Genomic DNA, 23,435 nt, shown 5'->3' on the forward strand with positions numbered 1-23,435 from the left:
TTAATGACCAGGGTCAGAAATAAAGGGGTGCTCAGGGTCAAAATGCCACCAAAAGTGGCAAAAATGCCCATGAAATTCAAAACGTGGGGGCAAACATGCCCTCATAACTAATTTTATATTGTTTTAATTCTTAGGGATAGAGGTAATACATTCTTTGTCTTAAGCATTTGTGTTCATAAATTCCTTAAATTGATTTAAATGGTTAAAAAAAATGGTCCTCATAAATATAATGTAGCCCCTTACTGTAAAAGTTATTTTCTTATACTGGTGGTAATACTTTTAAATGTATATGACCTATTAGTGACACCTGGTGGATGTATTCTAAATACATGTAAGGAAATATTCCAGGGCAGAAACATTAAGGATTATACAGTATGTAAAGCAAACCCAAATATCTAGCACATGTCAAACATAATGCCTTTCTATCCATCCTCAGCACTGCTTACAGGGTTTTTAATACATTTCTTTGCACTTTATCTGACATCCTCTCTCCGGGGTACTGAGAACTAACATACAGCTGAGCAATCGGCAAATGATACAGTAATGTTCTGCTTAACTCAGCAGAAAAAGTGCAGTTTAGACTGGAGTATTTTTGTACTCTATGCCATTTAAAAATCTGAATTTTGTTATTTTTGACAAGCTATATACGTTTTATTATCTGGACACAGCTAGGCTTGTCATCCCAAGATAAGACATCTTTGTGGAGATGACTTCAGCTGTGCTAATCACTGCCATGGTCACAGTCAATGAATTTCTGAAATTATTTAGCTTCAAGTTCCCTGAAATAAGTTAATTAGTCAAACATTGTTCAATTCTTAATCATTTATAGCTTATCTTTGCACCTGTCTGTGTGTGTGTGTGTGTGTGTGTCTGTGTGTGCCCATTCGTTGTTAGTCATACTGCCTTTTCTCTTCAAAACTCTTAATCAAAAAATCTTAATTAAAATATAAATGAAGCTACAGTTAAATATAGAAATGATATAGTAATTAAGGGATAATACTAATATACTTTGATAACATCATTATTCTAATTCATTATACTGTAGTTCAAATGAGTTGAAGAACTTTAATAAACATAAAAAAAAAAAATTAAAAAAAAAAACGGGAAATGACAAGGCACAGTGACCCTTAAATAAATAAATAAATATTTTTCTTTATAAAACCTTACAACTCTCATGATCTGATTTTTCATCAAATTAACATGGAGAGAACACAAGGACATTATTTTATTTTCAATCTAACTGTCTTAGAAAAATAGCAGAACAAATTTACAGATCTATAATCTTTCTTCTGAGAGAGAGCACTCAGCCAAATGTGTGTGTGTGTGTGTGTGTGTGTATAGGTGCTGTACAATATTTAAACATTTACATGAATCAGACCATATAATATTCAGACCATGGGGATTTAGTTCTCTACAAAGTGAATCTAGGCCTCACTTTTGAATGTCAATATGAGCAAAGTATGTACAGCAAATGACACCAACATTGCTAATATTACGTTTTTGTAACATTTTGTCCAATTTAAACAGTTCATATCTGAAATCAAGCTAAGGTTTCGAAGTCCGTCACATGCACGAAACACATTGTAACACCACCAAAACATGTTGTAAACAATAAACTCATATTAGTAATTAGACATTTTTGAGTATTCATCATTTATATCGAAGCTGTGCTACAGCTGTAAAACAGATATCCTTAACCTGAGGTCATTATCAATAAACACTTCATACAACATATGGAATGGCCACCAGTCCTTTGGTATTGAATGGTCATTTCCAATAGAATTCAGACCTTATAAATTAATCTTGGCCACATTCAAGGCCTCAAAACCTCAATCATCAATAAATCAGCCCTTTCACATACTACCCACAACTGACTATCATGTTTCATTATCAAGCTTGGACAAATAAAACTGGTGATCATTAAGTTGATAGAAGACATTATACCCACAATATTCCATTTGTATTTGTACCCCCCTCTATATCATAGTCTATGTGAATAATTTGGATAAATTACAAAAATATGTCCAAGTCATATTTCACCCCAAAATTAAAAGACAGCAAAAAAGTAAATATATATATAATATTTTGAGCATTTCAATATAATTTTATCACAATTAAGCACATTTTCCCAAAAATCCTCATTACCATAATGCACCTGACAATTTTAATTTCGAGTTTGTTTGTAATTCAGATTATTATTTAACTAGTTATTTGTGTATATACAATTTAATTTTTTATAGATATAGACTTTATAGATATTACTGTTTCATTGTCTGTTAAAGCATGATTTTCTGCAAAGCTGCTTTGAAACGATGTGTGTTGTGAAAAGTGCTTACAAATAAATATGATGAATTATTCTCAATAATGATCAGCAATAGATTCTCATTACTGCAATACAGTTTTACTCTATTATAAATTATGGGCAGTACAACAAATACTACTAGGATGTTGATATGATTACAATTTCAGGTTACAGTAATGAGAATAGCATTTCTTCAAATGCAATTTATGTCTTTCTCTTAATTTTGGAATGAAATATCACCCAGATATGTACTTGACCACTACATAGTACAGTATAGCATCTGATAAATGATGGGTTAATTGCTTGTACTACTTACCTTAGACTTGAGTGAGCTGGACATGGATTTTTTCAGAGGAAAAAAAAATATATATATATATATATATATATATATATATATATATATATATATACCAAATTAAATATGATGTGATAGAATATTCAAAACAGTTGCTACAAGGTAAAACTACCACGGTGCTGAGCATTATTCTGGATCTCTACACTGAAATAAATGTCACAATTTCATAAAGCTACATGGATCTATCTTCATATACTGTACATGTTTTCAATAAATAAACATAGGCTCATTTTCTTGGTATATTAAAGCACAAGTGTCTGGTCATTTGCAATTATTATATTTGGAGTTCAGGGAGTCAAAGATAAGGAGAAAAAGAGAACAGTCTTGGTAAATTCCCTGGTAAAGTCCGCAACTGTGATGACAGTTCTTATTTACAAAGCTTAGAATCATTAGACAGTCTGCACAGGAAAAGGCATGCAACAAAACGAGGAATTTTTGTGTTCTAGTTTGCATGCAGAAAAAAAATATTCTTTGGGGTAAGGACGAGCTTTTGTGACTGAAACAAGACTAAACTTGCAATGATGTTTTGGTGATTGATGTGGCATGTTCCCTTCAATTGCATAAGGAAGGATTGCATTGTGATGTGTCTAGAGAGTCTTTTGTTGTTTAAAATCAGCTGGCACAAAGGAACTTTAAAGAGGCAGTCCAGACAAAAGGAGCTCCATCCGCTTGGCCACAAAACTGCGCGAAATTGCCTCTCAAAATTCTCCAAGTCTGTTAAGATAATAAGTGATGATCTCCAGAACTGCATAAAGACAGTTTGGGGGAAACCTCATGTTTGTATATGTTTGTATATCAGTTCGATTGCTGAAAACAAAGAGCACGAATGTGTATGAGCTCAACTGGTTACCTGAAAAGGCTAAGCATGTGTGAGCCTGATCAGTAACTGGATGGGAGACTTCCCGGGGAAAAACAGGGTTTAAGGCCAGACACATACTCAGACTAAAAGGTGCTGAACATCATTTCACCTCCCAATGTTTGTGACATTAAACGTTATTATGTAGATACTGTAGCTAGCTACTAACATGTCAACAGTTTAGCTAACTTGCTCAGCAAGACTTCAAACTATTGCTCCACCATGACAGTAGTTGAATTGAAAGAGAAAACTGATGTAGAAGGACTGTATGCTAATATCTGCTATAGCGCACCCTTGCGACAACACTGAGTGCATTTAAATGCTTGATCTTATACGGTGTTGGTTACATTACTCAAAAAATTTAATCTGATAGAAATTACTAGTTACTTCTCTAAAATCGTAATCATAATTATTTCATTGATTACTTTACACATTACAATTTACTTTACTTTTAAATAATTTTCTAAAACACTTTTCACAACCTTTGTTTTTTCGCTCAACAAATGTAAAATAATGATTATATTTCCTCCTTGTTAGTTGTCGCACACCCTTCATGAACAGACATATATACGAACATATTAATTCATATTTTAAAGTATTATACATTAATAATATTTAAGAAATATATGTAATCCAAAGTAATATACTGTACTTAAAGTACCTAAATTGAAAATCTGTAACTGTTATCGGATTACAAGAATATTATTCTTTAATTCTAAAATGTATCAGATTAGAGTAATTATTATGTATTAGATGAGCTAATTACTTTGTAATCAGATTACACCCAACAAGTAAACAATGGGTAAGGTCATGTAAAATCCTTAAATGGCATTCCTTTACCGTGGTATGGTCAAAAATGGTTTAAGTAAAAACAATCAGCACACAGATTTAGCTTTGCATGTAAACACCTTTACTGGCGTCTTTACTGGCTTATCAATGTGTGCAAGTTTTGTATACATGTCTGTTTATGCTTTGACTTCAAATGCAGAGAATAACTCTATGATTTCAAAATCTTACGGGTTTCTTATGTAGACATTTTTTTTAATAAGTGGGTGTTTGATAGTTTTCAGCGTATTGCTGTGAATGCGAACACGCTCACTGTGAATGCAATTGCATTGTTACACTTTCAGAAAGCAACGACGCATGAAAATGAGGTTTGAGTTGCTAGAAACATTCATGCATTTGTGTAGAGTATGTTTCAGGCCTCAAAACTTTGATACCCAAGCATCGCAATCAAAATCTTGCATCACTTCCTCATGAGTGAGAATGCGAGTGTAGCTAGGGAACCTCCAAAGGCTATTGCTTAGAGGACTCAAGCTGTACAGGACTAGATTTGCCGCATGTCATCTTTACTGCTATCCCAGTCACTTCCTCTTTTTTTGTTTTCTTTCTTGTCTATTATCCAGACCATTATTTTATCATTTTCCTCTTTTGGATCCCTCAATGATCTTTTATCCTTTGAGTGTTTACTCTTCCTCTCTATCTCTTTGCTTGATACGTGAGTGCCACTATATTTTGTTGTTTACTTCCTTTGGCTGTTTTTCAGTTCTGCGTCCCATTTTGGGTCAATCTCCAGTCTCATTTCACTTCCTTCCCATTTTTTAATCTTCTCAGGGTCACTTTTCCTGTGGATAGCCCTTGGTGTCCCCATCATTCAATGTTCCTCTTTCCTTCCTTGCCCATCATCAACTACCACTTCCTGTTTTTCGTGCATGGACTCCTAAGGACTGATTGAGTGACTCTGTTGGTTGGACTTCCTATCCTTTTTGGAGTCCCGAGAGCTTAGTTATAGGTTTTCATTGTAGCTGTGACTTTTGTCTTTGGCTATGGATGGGCTTTTGGATTTTGTAGTATCTCCAAGATAAAGGAGGTTCTCTGCAGAAAGACTCTTGATGCGTCGTTGCTTTGAGGCGTTGGAAGAGCTGGAGATTCATGGTTTGGCAAGCTTCACCCTGATACTGTCTTTAGGCCACAGATCCTAGTGAGTGATATCTAAGGAGGCATGAGAACGGGCCATGGACCTTGGCAGGTCTGATGTTCTCTTCTTCTGAGGAGGATGAGGGATGAAGGAAAGGAGACCTGTGGAGAATGTTTGAAGTTTTGGATCCCTGTTTGTCAGGATAGTCTCCTTGAGAACCTACATACAAAAATATTTTTAAAATCTACATCTGTTGCTCAATCTGGAATAAAAATACCATTATTCATTAAATTGGATTTGTACTTTTACTGAAAGAAAATTTGCCACGATGGCACCACAATGCTGGGGTTTGTAGCGTGTTTCTTAGCAGTTGCTAAGGTGTTATGGGTGGTTGCTATGGCACTGCTAGTTGGTGGCTAAAGTGTTCTGGGTGGTTGTTTGCAGGCCCAAGTCAAAACAGTCCACACCCAAGTCTGTGTGACATCCTGGTCCCTAGATATGTCTCAGGTCCCTCCTTAGATTGAAATCTAAATTATTTTCTTCTTTTTATTGCCTGTTTAATTAAAAAAAGTAATATTACATCTCTCTTAAAGAGATTTGAGGTATCATTCATGTCTATTGTTTATTGTTTAAACTTTGAAAATCAGAACATCTAAGAAAATATGTGTGTTTTATTGCTTGTTTCTGGTTTCTTGTAATAGTAATTACGAGCCAACCCTTTCTCCCTGCTGTTGTGACTGCAAAGAGTTTTCTCATCAAATCTGCAGACTAGGACAACACCGCAAAGAAGTCTATAAAGTATAAAGAGCAAAAAGAGCACAAACAAAGTCCAATTACCAAAAAAAGAAAAGATGACCAAAAGGAAAGCAGGCTGTTAGTGATGGTGCTCCTGGGGGTAGTAGCACACCGCAGAAGAGCTTACACAACCTGTACAGAAGAGAGAGAAAGAAAGAAAGAAAAGATATTGAAGCAAGCAAACCCAAGGTCTTCTTGTTACGCATGTGCTTGTGTTTGTGGTGATGTGAATGTATATTATAACTCACTGTTTTCAGATAAGAGGGCTTGTGGTCGCAGTAAGAGTAGCACTTTGTTTCCTCCAGCTTGGATGAGTTCAATGGCTCTAGTGTGACTGATGCCTTGTGTCTGTTCCCCATTAATCTCCACTACCTGATCTCCTACCTGAGGACATAGTGGAAACATTATTGCTATGTAATTGTTTCAGTAACTTGGGTGGTATGGTCACTAGTTCAAACAGGCCAATAATCTGATGAATTACTTTCTGGATAGTAGTAGACAAGACTATTGGTGATGCTGATAATCATGCCCACTTGGAATTAAAATTAAATTCAATGTATTTCTTTATTATATCAGCCACGGGCAATCTTGTTCACCAGATATTGGCATCAACATCTACAAAAAAAAAAAAAAATAAATAAATAAAACCTAGCAGTATCTGTTGATCATTAACGTAATATTTTTGTATGTAATTTCCCTTTCCTTTGATGTGGCCTTAAAGAAAGGGGAAATACTGAATATTTCTTGATCTCTTAAGATTTACATTAGCATGTCAATTGGCCCATTTCATTCTAAGATAAATAGAAAATGGTCATTAAACTAAATGATGAGGGTTTTTGGTGCACAAAATTAGACTGAAGGGGAAAAATTATTTAAAAAGTATGATACAGCCCCTTTGACGATAAAGCCAACATCTCTTTTCGTTTTGCTGTTGTACTATACAGCACAGATGTGTGAAGATGTTTGTGATGAAGCCTGTGATATTGATTATGATTCTTCAGCTACCAAGAAAACTGTAATATTCTCATCTTCATTTAACACATTTTATTTCATAAAATGCATATGTAGGTCCTACCTGATTTTTGGGCTATATTTATTATTATAAGGGATATCTGATCACTAACACCACATTGTGGACCCACATATGCATTTTATGAAATAAAATGTGTTAAATGAAGATGAGAATATTACAGTTTTCTTGGTGAATGGATTTAAATCCATTCAGCAGATATTTCCACAAATTCAGTGCTCAAAATAATGAAAATATCTGAATATTCCGACAGGGCCTGAGCACAGATCCAATGTGCGAGTTATTAAAGGTGTGGTGCTGTACTAACGTGTATCCTGCCATCCTGTAAAGCAGGGCCATCCTCAGCCAGCCGCAGGATGTAAAGGCCCATGTTATACTCAGTTCCTCCTCTAAGACTGAAACCAAAACCACGAGGACCCCGCTCCAACTCAACCGCAATACAGCCCTATGTTGGAAAAAGTGTATTCTTATAAAGTGACTCAAGTTCAACCCTCAAGGAAACCTCTTTAATTGTGTGATGTAAAGCATGACTCTTGCCTGTTTGAAGTTGGTGACACACAGTGTTCCCTGCTCACCAATGGGAAGAGCTTTATACTCCGTCCATGTAAGCTCATCCCTGATCTCGTCCATGTCCAAAATATACCTGCACACATAAACACACAAACAGTTTAAACCATAATCATAGCAAAAGCCCTCCAGAAGTAATTAGAGCTTAATTTGAACTTATCTATGGTTGTAGAATTTGACTACCCACATTTCAGAGCACATGTATGAGCAAATTTCAGACTGATTTAAATTAAGTTAAAAGCAGACTGTACCTCTCGTCCTGAGTGGTGGATTTCAGAATCTTGTGCTGTGGTGCGGGACTTTGTTTGGCTGAGCTGGCTCCTGAGGGCGGGCCTTTGTACTCTACACAGCCAATCAAAACAGATTTTCATAAAGTCATTTAAAATAAAACAAATTTCAGGAATTTAAGTAAACACGAAATGGCATTCAAGACCCATTTTACTTCGGTAATTTTTTTGTAAGTGAAACAGGATACTCAACAAGAAAGAAATGTAGGGTGGACCTGATTTTATCCATCAGCATTTGATTATGAATTTGGGTGTTCCTACCAGCTGGTACTAGGAAATTATCTTTGGTGGGGCACTTGCATACGTGGGATGGAGTACCACTTGATCATTTTGCTGTCAGTTAGGGCAAGGAAATCAGAAGTTTCTGGGGTAGCTTCAGGAAAACCCCCCTAGCTCCCCCTTAAACCCAGCCATGGAATGGAGTCAGACCTGAATGTGACTTTACAGGGGACTCTAGAGGGCTACTCACTTTTGAGGACACTTTTTGACTGGGTTATTGAGGCTGAAGTTCAAGTTTACTGTACCTTCAATAGAATCTCACCATATCCATATGGTAAAGCTTTATTTTTTATCTAAAAAGATCTAACCTTATTATATAAAGTTGCTGGCTCGATTTGACAAAGACTGCTTAAAGGAGCCTGTCTCTAAATGGCCATTTGCTTACATTATTTTCCCCACCTGCATGGCCTAAGTGACATCAGATGAAAGGGAAAGCAGTTTCAGAGGTAGAAGAAGATACTACATTTTGATGGAAGATAATGAAGAATCATTTTATTTCTTTGACGTAATGTGCACTGATAAATGGTGCACAATAAGACCAGGAATGTGTATTGAGAAAGTAAATGGGATCAGTATTGATTTCATGTTGACTTTAAATATTTGAATTTAAACATTTGAATTTAAACAGCGTCTTAAAATGAAAGGTGCTGTAAGCAATTTTAGCATTCTGAAGCTTCCACGTGACTGAGCCGTTGAATTAGACAAGCCCTTTGTTCCAAAACCCCACCCTCCAAATATATTTTTGAGACCAAAACAGAGCAAAAGAGCAGCATGGTTTGTTCTTGTGGCTGTCAAATTCAACAGTGGCACAATAGCACCCTCAACTGACAAACAATATTAGTTCTAGCCTCAATGATCCGCTTCAAATACAACACTATGAGAACGAGCAAAATGACTGACGGGTTAAGGCGCCAATGTCTTCAGACACATTTTTGTTTGCTGTTTACAAATTCTACAGCTGTCACATAGACCAGTGAGATATCTCAGGACACTTATTTAATTAATATCTTTAAGTGAGTAGGAAAGGTTTTTGCATACTTTTCCATGAAAAAATTGTTTACAGCACCTTTAACAATTTTATTCACGTATTCATACATATTATCTAATATACTGAACATCTTAAAAACAACTGTGACGAGGAGGGCTGGGCCAGGCCGTGAGTGTGCATGGCTGGCCCCCAATTGGACTAATCTGCCAAGGAGAGGTCGAATGCGGCAGTTCGGGAGAGAGAGAGCCACACGTAGCTGCCATGTGTGTTTATGTTTGTGTCTTTTTAAGTTTTGATTAAACATTATATTGACTGTTCAGCCGGTTCCCACCTCCTCCTTGCCCACTTTATCCCTGTTACATTGGTGCTGAAACTTGAGGAGGAGGGAGGCGCTGTCGTGGAGTCCTCGCCAATGCTATATGACCAAAGGAGAAGCCGCGGCCGTCTGCCGGGGAATGGAAGAGTCGCGGCCTTCTGCCTGGTAATGGAGGAGTCGCTGCCAGCCACCAGGACATGGAGGAAGTGCCGCCATCCGTGAGGAGAGGAGGGGCTCTCGTCCGGCCACCAGAAACAAAGGGGAGTTCCATCCACCACGGGTAGGAGGACTCGCTCCGGTCTGCCCGGATAGGAGAGGCTGTCGTCCGCCAAAGGGTGGAGGAGAGGTTGAGGACCAGGCGACAGCGTGTCTGGGAAACGGCGAGCAATTTTTTTTCTCTCTCTCTCTCTCTCTCTCTCTCACTGTCACTCTGCCTTGCTCTTTCCCTCTCCCCTTTTCTCTCCCCTTGTCTCCCTCACAGGTCTCGAAAGGCAGGGAAAACCTGCCTGGTGTACATCACGCCGGGGGTTTCCTGGCCTGAGGCAGGAGTGTGACAAGGAGGATGGCTAATTAGCCGAGGAGTGGGATAGAGCTGAGCCAGATGCGGCAGTTCGGGAGAAAGAGAGCCAGATACAGCTGCCACGTGTGTTTATGTTTGTGTCTTTTTAAGTTTTCATTAAACATTATTTGACTGTTCAGTCAGTTTCCGCCTCCTCCTTGCCACACATAAATAATTGACCCTTGGGTAATAATTGCTTTAATTGACCCTAACAAAGCGTTTGATTTAAATATGTGTGAATTATTGGTATCAGATTTCACTGTGGTTATTAGCATTTAATTTGAAGCTACACTATTTCCCTAGTGTGTCAAATCAAAGCATATATGCGACTGTATGAATGGGACATTTGATTACTTAACTCACCATCCTCTGGAACGACAGTGAGTGTGACGGAGTTCCCAGCATCTTTGATAAGCTGAACAATGTCGTTGTGCGAGAGCTCTATGATGGACTGACCGTTCACAGCGCATATGCGGTCACCCACATTCAGCAAACCGCAGCGATCCGTTGGACTGCCTTCGATTATACGTCCAATCTTGTGAGGAATCACTGCAATACACACTTAAAAAAATCACTTAGCAGCATTGAAATTATTGTGTGTTTTATCGTGTAGTTTATTGACAAAGTGAATTAAAGAATTCATCCTTCATACTTAGCAAAGGGTCAAGTAGCACCCTGAGTGATAATGTGGTTTGTTGTAATGCTACAATACCTAATCTTTGTGCCAACAATGTGTGCATTTGCCAGTCTACGTTGGATCGTGCATGAATGAATTTGTGTCACTGACATGTGCTCTTACCTCCAGGTGGCGGTTTGCTCTTTGAGGTCAGAATGACAAAACCAAAGCCCTCATTATCTTTACGATGGAGTGTGATATCAAACGACTCCTGGTCCTTGATGCGTGGCACCTGGATCCGCGGAATCCGAGGTGAGCCATTCACAAGGGTCAGAGCCATGTTCCCAAGATCCTCTGAGGCATCTTTAGTGGAAAAGATTATATGGACTGACCTTTAATGAAAGCTTTTCAGGGAGTTATTTATATTTAAGATCTATTTTTTTTATTTCCAAGCCCTGCCAGTCTGCAAAGCCCCACCTCTGTAAATGACCTTCCTGCGAACCGAGAGGAGCACTTGTCCATTGCGGGCTGCGTTAGTCATCAGATCCAGAACTTGTTTGTGAGATTTCCCTTTAACTGTGATGCCATCGATGCCAATCAGCTCGTCTCCGGCCCTCAGACGGCCCTCTTTCTCTGCCGCCCCCTGGGGAATGATGGCACCAATATATACCTAATGGGAGGAGATGGATATCTAGTTTTAGAGCCAAGACAGAAAGTCGATCCTCTAATAAATGACATAAATACAGTGCATGAGTATAATTATTCAGTGATGTGGTTACTGTGGACTCACTGGCTGTTCTGCGCCCTCTCCGCCCAGCACACGGAAGCCAAACCCTGACTCCTGATCTCTCTTAATGAACACATCCAACTCTTTATAGTGAGGTACTGCAGGAAGAGACCCTACAAGACCACAGTTATTTGGAGGCACCGTAAACAAACTCGTACAAAGAAGAAACCAAATAATAATTTCACTAATAATAAATAATGTGTAAAAGCAATAATAGCAACTGCTCCACTATAAACAGGTCCATTCCGTGTCGTTTAATTGAATTACAAATTAAAGAGATAGTTCACCCAAAAAAACAAGAGAAAATATTCAGCAGCTGGTCTTTTCCATACCACAAAAGTGGTTGGCAATTCAGGCTGTGAAGCTAAAAAAGGACAATAAAAAGTATCATAGTAGTCTGTGCAACTCTTGCACTATATCCCAAGTCTTCTGAAGCCATATGATATCTTTATGTCAGGTACAGATAAATGTGCAATTTTTCGATGTTAAATTACATAACTTTTAATATTCAGTGCAAGATAATTCCACCCTTAATATGCACAGAAAACTATTAGTAAGCCATTTATAGATTGATTCCTCTTAAAAGTGTTTGTTTATCCTATTGTATGAGTTTGGGGTGTGACTATGTTTCTCCATCATTATTTTTTATATTCTATTAGGTGTTTCTAGTGCCACAGAAACTACACGTGTCAGCTTCAAATCTCAGTGAATTCTGTCATGGTACATTTATGGTACTTTTTTATTTCATTTTGGATCTTGACAGCATAAATCACCATCCACTTACATTGTATGGAAAATAACAGCTTGAATATTGTGCTAAATATCTTCTTTTGTGCTCTACAGAAGGAAAAAACAATAACACAGGTTTTGAAAAAACATTAAGTAAATGTGAGTAAATAATAACAACATTTGAGATGATTCCCTTTAAATACACATTGCAAAAACAACAATTTAGCAAAAAGCAACTGACTGGGGCCACGTCCGCAGTAATCCATTTAAGTTTGAAAACTCTGTTTTCAGATACCAAAAGTACTGTATGCAGTTATGGAGGTGGAGGAAAATGCATTCTGTGCTAAACTGGATTCCAGGAATAATGGCCTGTGCTAAACTGGATTCCAGGAATAACACACTCCACACTAACATAGTTTAGCATAAAAGAGATTCCCTAAGAGATAAAACTAACCTATGCTCTCCGGCAAGGCTTTGGGTTTATTGTAGTGGAGTGAAGCATCTTGTTTTGGTGAGCTGCATGGCAGTGTGTTTGCGTGATAGGTCAATGCCGGGGGTACCATGATGTCATGGTAACGGTCCAGAGTCTCTGTGCTGGCACTCATTCCTTGTCTCTGTTGGGATAAAAGGTGAGAGTAGACGCTTTTGAGACCATTTCACAAAATGACCAGGAAAGCGCACAAAGATATGGACTCTATCAATCAGTATCTTCAGATGGAATGCCAGTTAATGCACAAATATATAATTTTTATATTTTAAGTGTAATTTTCCTTTCTATAACAGGTAACAGCAGATACAGAAACATAATTATTAACATACAGCTCGAGCCTTTATGGACTGTTTTACAGGAAAAAGGAAGATTCCCATAATTCATATGCAAATAAAGTCTGTCTAACAGCCTTCTTGTTAGAAGGGATTCATATACAAACATTGTGATTAAGATCTTATCATTCTTTCAGGAAACCCATAGGAAAATGAAGCCCAACACATGAATTTGAGATGGACATTATGTCAGTGATCATGTAAATGTTAGCTACATTTGTGCGCTTTGTTAATATATACGTATATACACACATGTGCACAATCGTTGCCATTGGGGACCCTGAGAGAGGTCATAGTGTAATTACTGTAAAAGATGGTTTACATTAGAGGTAGATAGATATGCCGATAGTTGCATTTTGGAACTATCAGTTACCAGATGACATCTATGCAGGTAGTTGCAATAGATTATTATATTTTTTTCATTGTGTCTCTATCTGCATATCTTGTGAATAATAATACAACTGTCAAACATTTCAAAATAAGGGTCCCTTGAGAGTTTTGGGTTGCTTATTGTTAAAAATCCCTCAATATGCACCAAATATTTATTATTGGGATTTTGGTTGCACAATAAACTGTATCAGGGATTTTATAAATTTTTGGCTCTTGTAGCATCTACATGTATGTCCATGCCCATCATAGTAAGTAAAAACTACGATTTATTACATTCGATAAATACATTTTTAAAACTATTCTACCACCTTAGTTATCTGTATTGGCAAAATCCACTATCGGTCGACCTCTAGTTTACATATGTACATATTTTTGCCAATTTACTGCCTCTGGTTTTTACTGTTTTTTTAAAGCTTCCAGTTTAACTAGATTTTTACATTTTATGAAGAAAATCAGTGGTTCATGCCCATGCAAAACTCACAGCCAAAATACTATGGTGTTTTGGATGGTTGCCAGGGCATTGCTGTGTAGTTGTTAGAGTGTTGTGTGGTTGCTAGGTGGATTACAGAATCCACCTCAAGAGTCTCTATGATATCATGGTTCTAAGAAATGGCTCCTTCAATATCAATCAATGTGATTTTTTTAGTGATACTTTTTCTTAGCAACCACCATAACTTATATGAGAAGCATGTGTTAAATTACAATATATGCACATATCGTAGGCAGATAACCGATTAATCAGACTATAGTTTTTATTTATTATTTTTATTTATTTATTATTTAAACAGAGGCTACAAGAGCCCATAAAATTGCCCATAAAAATCCCATATGCAGCTTATTGTGAAACCAAAATCCCAATAATGGCCTGAAGAAAATAAAAAATAATTGGTGCATTATGTGTCTTAAAATGTAAAAAAGCCTGAATTACACCAGGGACTTTTATTTTGAAATGACAAACTTGGCTCCTTTACAGTTCTCTATATGTAAGTGTTTACCAAATTAAGTTTGTTCTATTCTATATAAATTTACCAGATAATGGTTTTTGTGTATATTTCACCAGTTGAGGTTTAATGAGGAAAATGGTTTATTATTATTTACAAGATTTTCAAGAACTGTACAATCCTTCAGCGCCGGCCACAAAGGTACACAGAGGAATAAAATATACATTGGTAGCCAAAAGTTTGGAATAATGTAGAGATAATGCTGTTTTGGAAGGGATTGTTACTTTAATTCACCAAAGTGGCATTCAACTGATCACAAAGTATAGTCAGGACATTACTGATGTAAAAAACAGCACCATCACAATTTGAAAAAAGTCATTTTTGGTCAAATCTAGACAGGCCCCATTTCCAGCAGCCATCACTCCAAAACCTTATTCTTGAATAATCATGCTAAATTGCTAATTTGGTACTAGAAATTTGGTACTAGAAAATAACTTACCATTATACCAAACATTTCTGAAAGCTATTTGGTTTGTTAAATGAAGCTTAACAATGTCTTTGAATTGTCACAGTATGCAAAGTCAATATTAGGTCAAAACATTAAGTTTTCTCTAGAAACTCGTCAGTCAATCAATGTTTTTAGGAATGAAGGTTATATACAATGCTTGAAAATGCCAAAGAACTGAAGATTTCATACAAAGGGTGTACACCTCAGTCTTCAAAGACAAAGGACAGCTGGCTCCAACAAGGACAGAAAGAGATGTGGAAGGCCAGATGTACAACTAAACAAGAGGATAAGTACATCAGAGTCTGGCGATGAAGGCGATTTGGGGCGTACAGCGGGCTCGGTTTTGCCGGGTAAATCCCCACACACCACCCGCCCCCCAGCACGCTCGTTTGCTTCCGTTCGGGCTCGAGGTGAGAGCGGCTCGCCTCACGGGTAGTCTGTTTACTCCCTCGGACCCGTGAAATGGATGACGATTTCGCCGCTGCATCGGAGAGTGTCAAAGCGGCATCTGATGCTGATGACTCGACTGGGCTGTAAACTCCGGGTCTGCTTGTCCAGTCTGAGCCTGATGCCCAGATGTCCGCTATGCTTGCCCGGACCGCCTGGCTCCTCCGCTCTCACTACAACGGAGGAGCGGCTCCAAGCTGTCTCCACCCTGCATGCCATGCCCCCCTGCAATCCACCAGGCCAAGGCACTTGAAGATCTGCACTTGGGTAGTTCTGATCCTGATGTGCTGCAGGAACTGCACTCAATGACCGATCATGCCCCCCAGGGCCACGAAGGTCACAGCGCCGCACTCGGATGGGCGATGGCTATCCTCGTGGTCCAGGAGCGTCATCTATGGCTGGACCTGGTCGAGATACGGGAGGTAGACAAAGCAAGCTTTCTCAACACCATCGTCTCCTAGCTCGGCCTATTCGGTCACATCATGCCCCGCCGCTGTACCAGCGCGGGCCATGCTCCGTCTGCTCGCCTAGGTCATCCCTCTGCGGCTTCCAAACATCAGGCAGCTCCGCTTCAACCTGGGCCCAGCTCTTGGGCCCAGCTCTCGGGCCCAGCATCGAGCGTCCCGAAGGAAGCGCACGCCCCCCGTCTCCCGAACGTCCTCGAGGACCCAGAAGGCTCCCAAGTGTTCCTGAGACGGACGACCCTGGGAACTAGATGTTTGCTCTGGAGCTAGTAAGCAGACCACTCCGTCCCCCGGTGGCTCTCTCCCTGGGTGGCATGGCACTGCGGCATGCACTGTGTGATCATCACCCCCGCCTGCTGCCAGACTTTCAACCCCAGGACAGACCTCTGTTTTCTGCGGACAGGAGTCCCCCTACAGTAGGTGTCCCGACTCGTTCTGGTCACCACAGACGCCTCCAAACAGGGTTGGGACAACGTGTGCAACAGGCACGCAGCCTCTGGCTCCTGGAAAGGGCCCCTGCTGCATTGACACATCAACTGTCTAGAGTTGCTGGCTGTATTTCTTGCCTTGCGGAGGTTTCTCCAGCTAATTCGGGGCTAGCACATCTTGATCCGCTCAGACAGCACCGTAGTGTACATAAATCACCAAGGTAGCGTGCGCTCACGTCATATGTCACAACTCAAGTCGCAGCGCGCCGCTCACATCCCGGGCAACCTCAACACGGCAGCGGGTGTGCTGTTGCGACTAGGTACACTCAGCGTAGAGTGGAGGCTCCACCCCCAGGCGGTCCAGCTGGTTTGGGAATGGTTCGGATGGATCTCACGCTCCTCGCGACCTCGCAAATTGGTGTTCTTCCCGGTCCGAAGACCCGCAGAGATGCGCAGTTTGGTCAGTGCTTTCATGCCTGCAAGAGAGGTTGGAGGGGAGGCTGTCCCCCTCCAACTTGAAGGTGTATCTTCGGAGGCTGTCTCGGCCCACCATGACGCAGTGGACGGCAAGTCCTTGGGCAAGCACAACTTGATTTTTTTAGGTTCCTTAGAGGCACCCGGAGGCTGAATCCCCAGGCCGTGCCCGCCCCCTTATGGGTTCGAACACACCCGACGAGAAGTGTGACATCCTCATGGGCACTGGCCAATGGCACCTCCCTAGCAGACATATGCAGAGCAGCGGGCTGGCCAAATCCCGATACCTTTACGAGATATTACAATCTCAGGGCTGAGTCGGTCTCGTCCCATGTTTTCTCCGGTACGAGCCGGTAGAACTCGTTAACGAGTCGATCATGTGCGCTCTTATCCCAGGAGATCCCACTAACTCGGCTCCCTGGGTGACTCCTCCTTAGCCCTCTGGGCCACGAATTCAGCAGAGGAATGCCCTGACCAGACCCACTACGGGTACAGAAACTACTCTGTACTGGAACAGGCGCTCCACAGGACGGGCCCCTGTGTGGATTAATCCCCGTGTGTATTTTCTGCGGTACGTTCCCCTTGCGAGTGTACCCGCGTCTCCCTTGGGCAGTCCCCGCTGACCCCCGGTCGCCATGTTGTAGCAACTCCTCCCTCTCGGTAGGTAGGACCTACCAACGCGCCATTTTCCACATGTGGCCTGAAAACCCATGTGATGTATTCCGCCACTCTTACCTCCCCTGGCCTAGGCAGGTGTGGTCTCCGCGGGGTCTTTTCCCCCTTAAAGAATAGGAGTTGGAAAAGAACGCCTTCCCCGATGTGTGTGATAGCGTTGTGATGGCCCCAGCCGCTTTAACTCTATGCGAGAAACATAGAGAGAGAAAAGGCGTGGCTTGCTCCCATGCTTTGCAGATCGCCTTGTGAATTTACCAGATAACTTAAAAGGTGAAACTAATATATTATATAGACTCATTACAAGCAAAGTAAGATATTTCAAGCCTTTATTTGATATAATTTTTATGATTATGGCTTACAGCTTATGAAAACCCCAAATTCAGAATCTCAGAAAATTTGAATATTACATGAAATCAATAAAAAAAAAGGATTTTAAATACAGAAATGTCGGCCCTCTGAAAAGTATAATCATGCATATGTACTCAGTACTTGGTTTGGGCCACTTTTGCATTAATTACTGCCTCAATGCGGCGTGGCATGGATGCTATCAGCCTGTGGCACTGCTGAGGTGTTATGGAAGACCAAGATGCTTCAATAGCGGCCTTCAGCTCTTCTGCATTGTTTGGTCTCATGTCTCTCATCTTTCTCTTGGCAATGCCCCATAGATTCTCTATGGGGTTCAGGTCAGGCGAGTTTGCTGGCCAATCAAGCACAGTAATACCATGGTCATTGAACCAGGTTCTGGTACTTTTGGCAGTGTGGGCAGGTGCCAAGTCCTGCTGGAAAATGAAGTCAGCATCTCCATAAAGCTTGTCTGCTGAAGGAAGCATGAAGTGCTCTAAAATGTCCCGGTAGACGGCTGCGTTGACTCTGGACTTAATAAAGCACAGTGGACCAACACCAGCCGATGACATGGCTCCCCAAACCAACACAGACTGTGGAAACTTCACACTGGACTTCAAGCATCTTGGATTGTGTGCCTCTCCATTCTTCCTCCAGACTCTGGGACCTTGGTTTCCAAATGAGATGCAAAATTTGCTCTCATCAGGAAAGAGACCACTGAGCAACAGACCAGTTCTTTTTTTCTTTAGCCCAGGTAAGACGCTTCTGACGTTGTTTGTTGTTCAGGAGCGGCTTGACAAGAGGAATACGACATTTGAAGCCCATGTCCAGGACCCGTCTGTGTGTGGTGGCTCTTGATGCAGTAACTCCAGCCTCAGTCCACTCCTTGTGAAGCTCCCCCACACATTTGAATGGCCTTTTCCTGACAATCCTCTCCAGGCTACGGTCATCCCTGCTGCTTGTGCACCTTTTTCTTCCACACTTTTCCCTTCCACTTAACTTTCTATTAATGTGCTTTGATACAGCACTTTGAGAACATCCAACTTCTTTTGCAATTACCTTTTGAGGCTTTCCCTCCTTGTGGAGGGTGTCAATGATGGTTTTCTGCACAACTGTCAGGTCAGCAGTCTTCCCCATGATTGTGAATTCAACTGAACCAGACTGAGAGACCATTTAAAGGCTCAGGAACCCTTTGCAGGTGTTTTGGATTAATTAGCTGATTAGAGTGTGACACTTTGAGCCTACAATACTGAACCTTTTCACAATATTCTAATTTTCTGAGATTCTGAATTTGGGGTTTTCATAAGCTGTAAGCCATAATCATCAAAATTATATCAAATAAAGGCTTGAAATATCTTACTTTGCTTGTAATGAGTCTATATAATATATTAGTTTCACCTTTTAAATTGAATTACTGAAATTAATGAACTTTTGCACGATATTCTAATTTTTTGAGTTTCACCTGTATATCGGCAACTATCAGCAGAGATTTGTGCTGATAACCAATATTTACAAAATGCAACAATTGCCACTGATTAATCTGTAAAGGCGATTTATCAGTCTATCTCTACCATAATTACTATAAACCATATGGTTAACGATTAACATTTTTATCATTGTTGTACTGCCTGAGGTTCTCAGTTTGTGTATGGTCATGTGACTGGTCTAATTTTCAGATTCAGACGAAATTTCATCAGCAAAAATTCTGCTATTTCCCCATGTCTACTATTATCATACTCACAGGTCTTAAACTCTTCACAGGCGATGTCTTACCTAGAACACATGAAATCAAAGTGAGAGACATAAGGGTTTTGAAGAAAAATTATTATATAAAAAGGCACTGATCATCATCATCAGGATGAAAAAACTTTAATGTCCAACTGAGATAGAAAGTTTTCAGACCTATTACAAAGCCAGCATTGCATGCTTGCTGCCTCTCAAAGATGAAAAAGGCATGAGAATACATTGTTTCAGTGCTACATTATTCATTTCAATCCATCAAGCTAAAAAACAACTCAAAGAGGCCACGTCATTCAAATGCTTCAAAGCTGGGCATTTGTGGGGAGTTAATCATGAGACATACATCATCCAGCAGCCATTAAAGATGGGTAGAATAAATGTACATAAGACAAATATGGTGATGGATAATACAGATAAATCCTTCAGAGAGAGAGAATGAAAGTCATGCATAAAATAATAATGACTGAGCTACTATTCCATCTGTCAATACCAAACCCACACCATTTTTTTGTTTGTTTTGTTTTTTACTTTCTTCGTGTTTTTCAATCTCTTTCATTCAGTTCCATTGATTGGTGCGACTTCCATCGAAGTCATGACTAAACAACGAATGAAGAAGCTCAGTCCACCTTAAATGGTTAATGGAAGTGATTAAAGAATTATATTGCTCTTTTTATCTCTTTTACCTTTCCATTGCAGAGTAGTAGTGATATTAGTATCATATACCTAGGTATGATATACCTAATTTCAAAGCCAACTAGTCGGTGGGTTGCCAGAACAACTAAACAATTAATTCAGTTGATGAGTGTCGTTTTCTTTCCTGAGTATCAATAGGTAATATGACTATTACCTATTGATACAGCAAGTTTTAATGGAACATATAAAAGGGCTTGACTTCCATTTTTAAATAGCTAATAGACATTAGTAATGTCACAGCCATTAACAGTGATTTGCTACTTGCAAGTAGGTTAAAGGTGGTATAAGGCGGAGGGACATTCTCAATCTAGAAAGCATTTGATTCCAAAAAGATTTGTGTGCAGAACGTCAATAATATTTTAGGGTTAATTACTGGAAGGAAAGACTGTAAATTTTATCAGCTAAGTGACATTTGTCAACATTTAGGAGTACGATGGATGGATGGATGGATGGATCCTGAACATCCACTCTGATCTAAACACAAATTATGAATTCTCAGCCAGCCCCACAAAGTGGGTGCAAAAAGTGTGAAGGGCTCTCTTGCCTGCCAACTGTGTCAGAAACAACAGTCTATCATTCTTACATAACTCTCTTGTGAGGGAGAGAATCACACCTCCAGCATGATCACCGAGAGGGGGAGAAGAGGAAAACAAGAGATGCTAAATTATGAGGTGGAGGAAAAAAATGGTACTGACTTCTCACCTGCTGAAGAATGGAGAGATAACCAAGAAATTGCAAGACCTTGCAGCAAATGTTGTGTTTTGGAAGCTGGTTTGCTGGTGTCAACACCAGACTTTGTATCTAGGTTAAAGGGATAGTTAACCCAAAAATGAAAGCTCTGTCATCATTCACTCACCCTCATATCGGTCCAAACCTCTATGACTTTCTTCTGTGGAACACAAAAGGAGATGTTTAGCTAAATGTCCTGGCTGTGCTTTTTTATAAAATGAAAATTAATGGTGACTGTGGATGTCAAGGACCAAAAATGGCAAAAAAAAGAAAAAAAGAACTATGAAATACTCAAAATGATTTGGGCGATGCATTCCAAGTCTTTTGAAACTGTCAGTCAGAAACTGAAGTTGTTATTCAATGTTAGAATGATATCTGACCGGAGCATGGTATTTAAGAGCTGCATTCGTGGGCAAGATTTTTGTGAAAAACAACAGAAATTTCACTTTGTTCCACACACAAAGCAATCACATGTCTTCAGAAGACTTGGAATATAGTGCATGAGTAATGTGGGCAACTTTTAAAATACTTTTATGATATGTTTGCCCTTTTTGGAGCTTGACAAATGAAGTCATTTTGAACTAAAAACTCCTATATTGTTCCACAAAAAAAAAAACATCATATTGGTTTGGAACAACACAAGAGTAAATAATGACATAATATTTAGTTCTGGGTGAAGTACTCAATAAAGTAACACCACTGTGCCTCACCTGAACATGTCTTTTAAACACAGGAAATCCTATGATAAGTTTACTGTAAGCTGCTTTGAATAAACATCTGCTAAATGAAGTCTGCTGATTTACTAAACCCTTGCATTTGTCCTCTACGTACCTGCAAAGCACCATCCTCATTGAAATCAATGGATTTGCAGTGTTCTCTGATGCAGTGTAAACCTATCTAAAGGGCCTTTCACACTTAGCCTGTTTTTGCATCCTGTTTTTCAATAGTTTTCTTATGTAAACATGCGCTAGATGGACATATTTGATCGTTGCGCCACGTCTTGCTGTTTATTCTGGTTCTTGCACAGGAGCGCTGTGTTTTTGTAGATGCCATGTCACGTTAAAAAGAACTTCAACGCATCTCGAGACACCAAAATTCTGTTCTATTTGTGGCGCTACAGTGGGACGTTCCCCTTTACACTCTTACCTCCTCTCAGCACCAAAAGATTGACTTCACTTCCCACAGGCAGGTCCTTCAATATATCCACTACCTGCGCATGGCTCAGCGTTTTCAAGTTCTGCCTGTTAATCTCCTTTATAACATCTCCTTTGAGCAGACCACGGCACCACTGCTCATCCAGAATCATTTTCACCTTCTGGCCTAGCGGACAGTCTGCGATGGCGAACCCAAATCCACCAGGTCCCTTCATGATCGACACGCTCACCAGCTCTGGCTGCAGCATCCCGGTTTCGGGTCTATCGTTGGCACCGCCTGTGCTGGGAGGAAGCGCGGCAACCACGGGCCGCCCACTGGAGTCTGTGGTAACGTAGTGAAGCTCTTGTGAGGAGCCGTGGAGGGCATCACCTTTGACAAGCAATGGTTGGCCGTTGATGAGGGGTACAGCAGTTACAATCTCTCCAGTTGGAGGAAGAGGGGGAGGGGGCAGGTCTTCGCTATCCACGTCCACATCAGGGGGGAGTGAGTATCCGCGGCAGAGGACCATGTCAACGTATTGGTTGATGGGGATGCACTGGAACATGTGTACGACGTCAGCATGGGTCTTGCCTAAGACAAGTGTGCCATTAATTTCAACGATAACATCACCTTGAACAAGAAGGATAGGGAAGAGTGTAAGTAAAGAATCCTTTAAAAAAGGAGTACCAATTCCTAAGGGCTTTATCTCTTTTTTTCAGTCCTTGATCCCTATGAGTCTGACTTTGTCATCCTAGATACTACAACAATTACCTCTCACCCTGCATAATGAAGATTACCACCAAAAATTATTTTGACTCATCCCTCCTTGTCTTAAAAAAGTACAAATTGAGGCTACAGTTCGGCAGTTACAATGGACGTGCATGAATATGACTATTCCCCTTTTGTTTATTTCTGTTACAATGAGGAGGAAGCAGAAAATGATAGTGATATAGCAATTATAAAGGTTATTTTTTCAATGTTAAAGTACTTTCTCCTTTTACAGTTTAATGTGCAGAGACAACTGTAAGTAAGCCATTTGTAAGATGGCCCTTTAACAAGAGTGCAAGCACTGTGGCATTTTTAAAACGTTGCTCTGTTTGTCCTACATCTCAACTTGTGGAACTTTTTGAAACTACTTTTAAAAGTGAACTGTGTCATTACCGCACCACTAGCATCACCAAACAGAACTGCAAAAATGATGACTGTTCTCAAGCAAGTCCACTCAAACTCACACATTGGTTGAACCATGTTAAAGGTCAGAGAG

At 40.0% G+C, this 23,435-nt stretch overlaps 1 protein-coding gene across 1 annotated transcript in view; it reads right to left on the reverse strand.

Moving 5' to 3' along the window:
* Positions 1 to 2,754: 2,754 nt before the first annotated feature.
* The window catches only part of LOC127654487 (membrane-associated guanylate kinase, WW and PDZ domain-containing protein 3-like), a 156,684-nt gene continuing 136,003 nt past the window's right edge, over positions 2,755 to 23,435 (reverse strand). Inside the window, exons 11-23 of the mRNA XM_052141708.1 lie at positions 22,184 to 22,801; positions 19,617 to 19,648; positions 12,839 to 12,998; positions 11,659 to 11,753; positions 11,346 to 11,538; positions 11,052 to 11,231; positions 10,616 to 10,801; positions 8,075 to 8,165; positions 7,794 to 7,899; positions 7,564 to 7,701; positions 6,475 to 6,610; positions 6,269 to 6,358; positions 2,755 to 5,650 (exon numbers count right to left, since the gene is read on the reverse strand). Coding sequence (XP_051997668.1) covers positions 6,306 to 6,358; positions 6,475 to 6,610; positions 7,564 to 7,701; positions 7,794 to 7,899; positions 8,075 to 8,165; positions 10,616 to 10,801; positions 11,052 to 11,231; positions 11,346 to 11,538; positions 11,659 to 11,753; positions 12,839 to 12,998; positions 19,617 to 19,648; positions 22,184 to 22,801 — 1,988 coding nt within the window. The 3' untranslated portion in view covers positions 2,755 to 5,650; positions 6,269 to 6,305. The remainder of the gene's footprint in view (positions 5,651 to 6,268; positions 6,359 to 6,474; positions 6,611 to 7,563; positions 7,702 to 7,793; positions 7,900 to 8,074; positions 8,166 to 10,615; positions 10,802 to 11,051; positions 11,232 to 11,345; positions 11,539 to 11,658; positions 11,754 to 12,838; positions 12,999 to 19,616; positions 19,649 to 22,183; positions 22,802 to 23,435) is intronic.

Source organism: Xyrauchen texanus, chromosome 13 (assembly GCF_025860055.1).
Source record: "Xyrauchen texanus isolate HMW12.3.18 chromosome 13, RBS_HiC_50CHRs, whole genome shotgun sequence".
Classification (NCBI taxonomy): Eukaryota; Metazoa; Chordata; class Actinopteri; order Cypriniformes; family Catostomidae; genus Xyrauchen; species Xyrauchen texanus.